The following is a 3,014-nucleotide window of genomic DNA, read 5'->3' on the forward strand; positions in this document are numbered from 1 at the left end:
ACCAAAAGAAAAGTACATAATGAATTGTAACCAAAACCAAAGGGTCTCCAGGCCTGCCTGCAGCTGGAGCTGACAGCTGTGGGCACAGCTCTGTCACCCACCACTCTGGACTGCTGTGACACCTTGGATACAATAAACTGCATTTTGGAGAGCAGCCTGCAGTCCCACATCTCTCATTCAGGCTCTTGCACTGGCATTTATACCACGAGTGACCTTTTTTATTTGCACTGCAGGCCATGCCAAGTGTGTGGAGTTTGTGAAGAGCTTTAACCTGCCCATGCTGATGCTGGGAGGAGGGGGGTACACGATCCGGAACGTGGCTCGCTGCTGGACCTACGAGACTGCTGTGGCTCTGGACACTGAGATCCCCAATGGTAACCCCCCCCTGGAGCCCTGGGGCAGGGCTGGGCTCACTGATACCCCCCTGTGTCAGTTTGGAAAAGCCAGGAGGCTGCTAAGGAAGGCAGGAGCCTCCCCTGAAATGGAGAATGTAAACCCTCCCCACCCCTCCGAATTGCTATAAATTTGAAATTAAGGGGCTCTCAGGCAAAAAATATGGGAGCAGGAAATTACAGTTCTTTAATAGGGAAGAAAATGAAAGGATAAAATAAACAATGCAGTGAACTAAACCAACACTGCCAGAGTCAGAACCCAAGCTGACACCCTGTGGGTCAGGGTGCTGGCAGCAGTCCCATTGGAATTGTGGCTCAGCCCTCCTGCAGTGCCAGGGGTGGTTCTGCTGGAGCAGGGATCCTGGAGAAAGGTGCAGTCTCTGCCTCTGGAGATCCAGGGGAAGAGGCTGCTGCTGTTCCTCTGGGGAATCCACTGGAGAAAAGCTGTGCTGGTGTTCCAGAATCTCCAGATTATATCTGGGTAGGAATGTATGAGGCCTCTCAGCTTCTCATGAGCAAAAGATTCTAGCAAAAGGATTTTCCATAAAATGTGTCTGTGACACTCAGGACCATGCTGCTGCTGGGCTTCTGTTACCTCTGCATGATTCCTTTTGGATTCCTGAGTGCCTCATCCTGCTGATAATCTGGTGTTAATTACCATTAATTTCCCCCCAGAACTTCCATACAACGACTACTTTGAGTACTTTGGGCCGGACTTTAAGCTCCACATCAGCCCCTCCAACATGACCAACCAGAACACCAACGAATACCTGGAGAAAATCAAGTGAGCACTGGGGGAATGACCCTTCCATGGGGGCTGGTGGCCTTGGTGGCCCCTGGTGACAAAGTGTCCTTCCCTGGCTGGCTCTAGGCAGCGGCTCTTTGAGAACCTGAGGATGCTCCCTCACGCTCCTGGGGTCCAGATGCAGCCAATTCCTGAGGATGCTGTCCAGGAGGACAGTGGGGATGAGGAGGAGGATGATCCTGAAAAACGCATTTCCAGTAGGTGCTGGGGATGGAATTGTGCAGGGAATTGTGCTGGGAATGGAATTGTGCTGGGAATTGTGCTGGAGATTGAATTGTGCTGGGAATTGTGCTGGGAATGGAATTGTGGTGGGAATGGAATTGTGCTGGGGATGGAATTGTGCTGGGAATGGAATTGTGCTGGGAATGGAATTGTGCTGGGAATTGTGCTGGGAATGGAATTGTGCAGGGAATTGTGCTGGGAATGGAATTGTGCTGGGAATTGTGCTGGGAATTGTGCTGGAGATTGAATTGTGCTGGGAATTGTGCTGGGAATGGAATTGTGGTGGGAATGGAATTGTGCTGGGAATGGAATTGTGCTGGGAATTCTGATGGGAATGGAATTGTGCTGGGAATTGTGCTGGGGATGGAACTGTGCTGGGAAAAGCCCAGAGCTGAGCAGGATCCATGAGCTCTGCATGAGGAGGATGTAGGGTTTCAATCCAAGGATTGAGCCCCCTTGGTTTGTGGGGACATCCAGAGTCAAACCCTCAGGCTGGAGCTTTGTGGATCCCCCAAAATCCCCAGGGAGGGGTTGGAGCTTCACCTCAGGCTCTGTCCCAGCATTTTCACTCCTGTTTCACCCTCTCTGATGTGAATCCCTTCCCACCTCCCTGCTGGATTTTTTTTTTGTAGGACAGAGCACTGCAGGATCTCTCCTGCCAGGTCATTTCCATAGTGGGAAAAACTTTGATTTTCAAGGGAGAATTCCAGCAGTTGCTGAGGGCTGGGACAGGATCCTTGGCAGAATCCTGGGTGGGAAAAATGGAGTTTTCTGTCCAGCTTGGGGTCTGGCAGACAGATTTGGCAGTGGGAAGCTGGTTCTAAACCTGCTGTCAGGTCTGGACATCCCACTGATTTTGGAGCAGGTGGGAAGGGATGAGCTCAAAGATTCATCAGGCACCACAAAAAGTGCTTTTATCATGGCCTAACCCTGATTTCTGTGAGCTCCACTCAGAGGATTAATGCTGGGAACCTCCTGAGGTTGAAAATGTGCTCTGTGCTCTCCCCTTCCAGTCCGAAATTCCAACAAGAGAATCTCCTGTGACGAGGAATTCTCTGACTCCGAGGACGAGGGCGAGGGAGGGCGCAAGAACGTGGCCAACTTCAAGAAAGCCAAACGTGTGAAGGCAGAGGAGGAGAAGGAGGAAGAGGAGAAGAAAGGTGAGCAGCAGAGCTGGCACCTCCTGCCTGGAATTTTTCCTCACGCGCTGCTCTGTGTCTTTAATTAAATTTTAATTTTTTCTTTTTTTTTTTTTCTCCAGATGAGAAAGAAGAGGAAAAAGCAAAAGAGGAAAAAGCAGCAGCAGCAACAGCAGCAGCAGAACCCAAAGGGTGAGCCTGGCTCTGCCCATGCCCAGGGGGTTTGGGGACATTGAGGGGCTGATGTGACAATTTGGGTGACACTTGGAGTGAATTTGTCACCAATTCCTCATTAGGAGTTTGCAGGCTGAAAAATCAAAATACTGCATTTCTTCTTTAATATATTAAATTATATTTAATATAGTAAAAATTATATTTTCTAAAAAAATAGTATTTTAATATATTAAATATAATTAATAATGCATTTAAATTATAAATTATTAATAGTTAATAAAA

At 48.7% G+C, this 3,014-nt stretch overlaps 1 protein-coding gene across 1 annotated transcript in view; it reads left to right on the top strand.

Moving 5' to 3' along the window:
* HDAC1 (histone deacetylase 1) overlaps positions 1-3,014 on the top strand; it is an 11,766-nt gene that overhangs the window by 6,786 nt on the left and 1,966 nt on the right. Inside the window, exons 8-12 of the mRNA XM_014309526.2 lie at positions 234-374; positions 1,068-1,176; positions 1,264-1,394; positions 2,433-2,579; positions 2,681-2,750. Of these exons, the coding sequence (XP_014165001.2) occupies positions 234-374; positions 1,068-1,176; positions 1,264-1,394; positions 2,433-2,579; positions 2,681-2,750 (598 nt within the window). The remainder of the gene's footprint in view (positions 1-233; positions 375-1,067; positions 1,177-1,263; positions 1,395-2,432; positions 2,580-2,680; positions 2,751-3,014) is intronic.

The sequence above is a fragment of the Geospiza fortis genome, unplaced genomic scaffold (genome assembly GCF_000277835.1).
Source record: "Geospiza fortis unplaced genomic scaffold, GeoFor_1.0 scaffold432, whole genome shotgun sequence".
Taxonomy (NCBI): Eukaryota; Metazoa; Chordata; class Aves; order Passeriformes; family Thraupidae; genus Geospiza; species Geospiza fortis.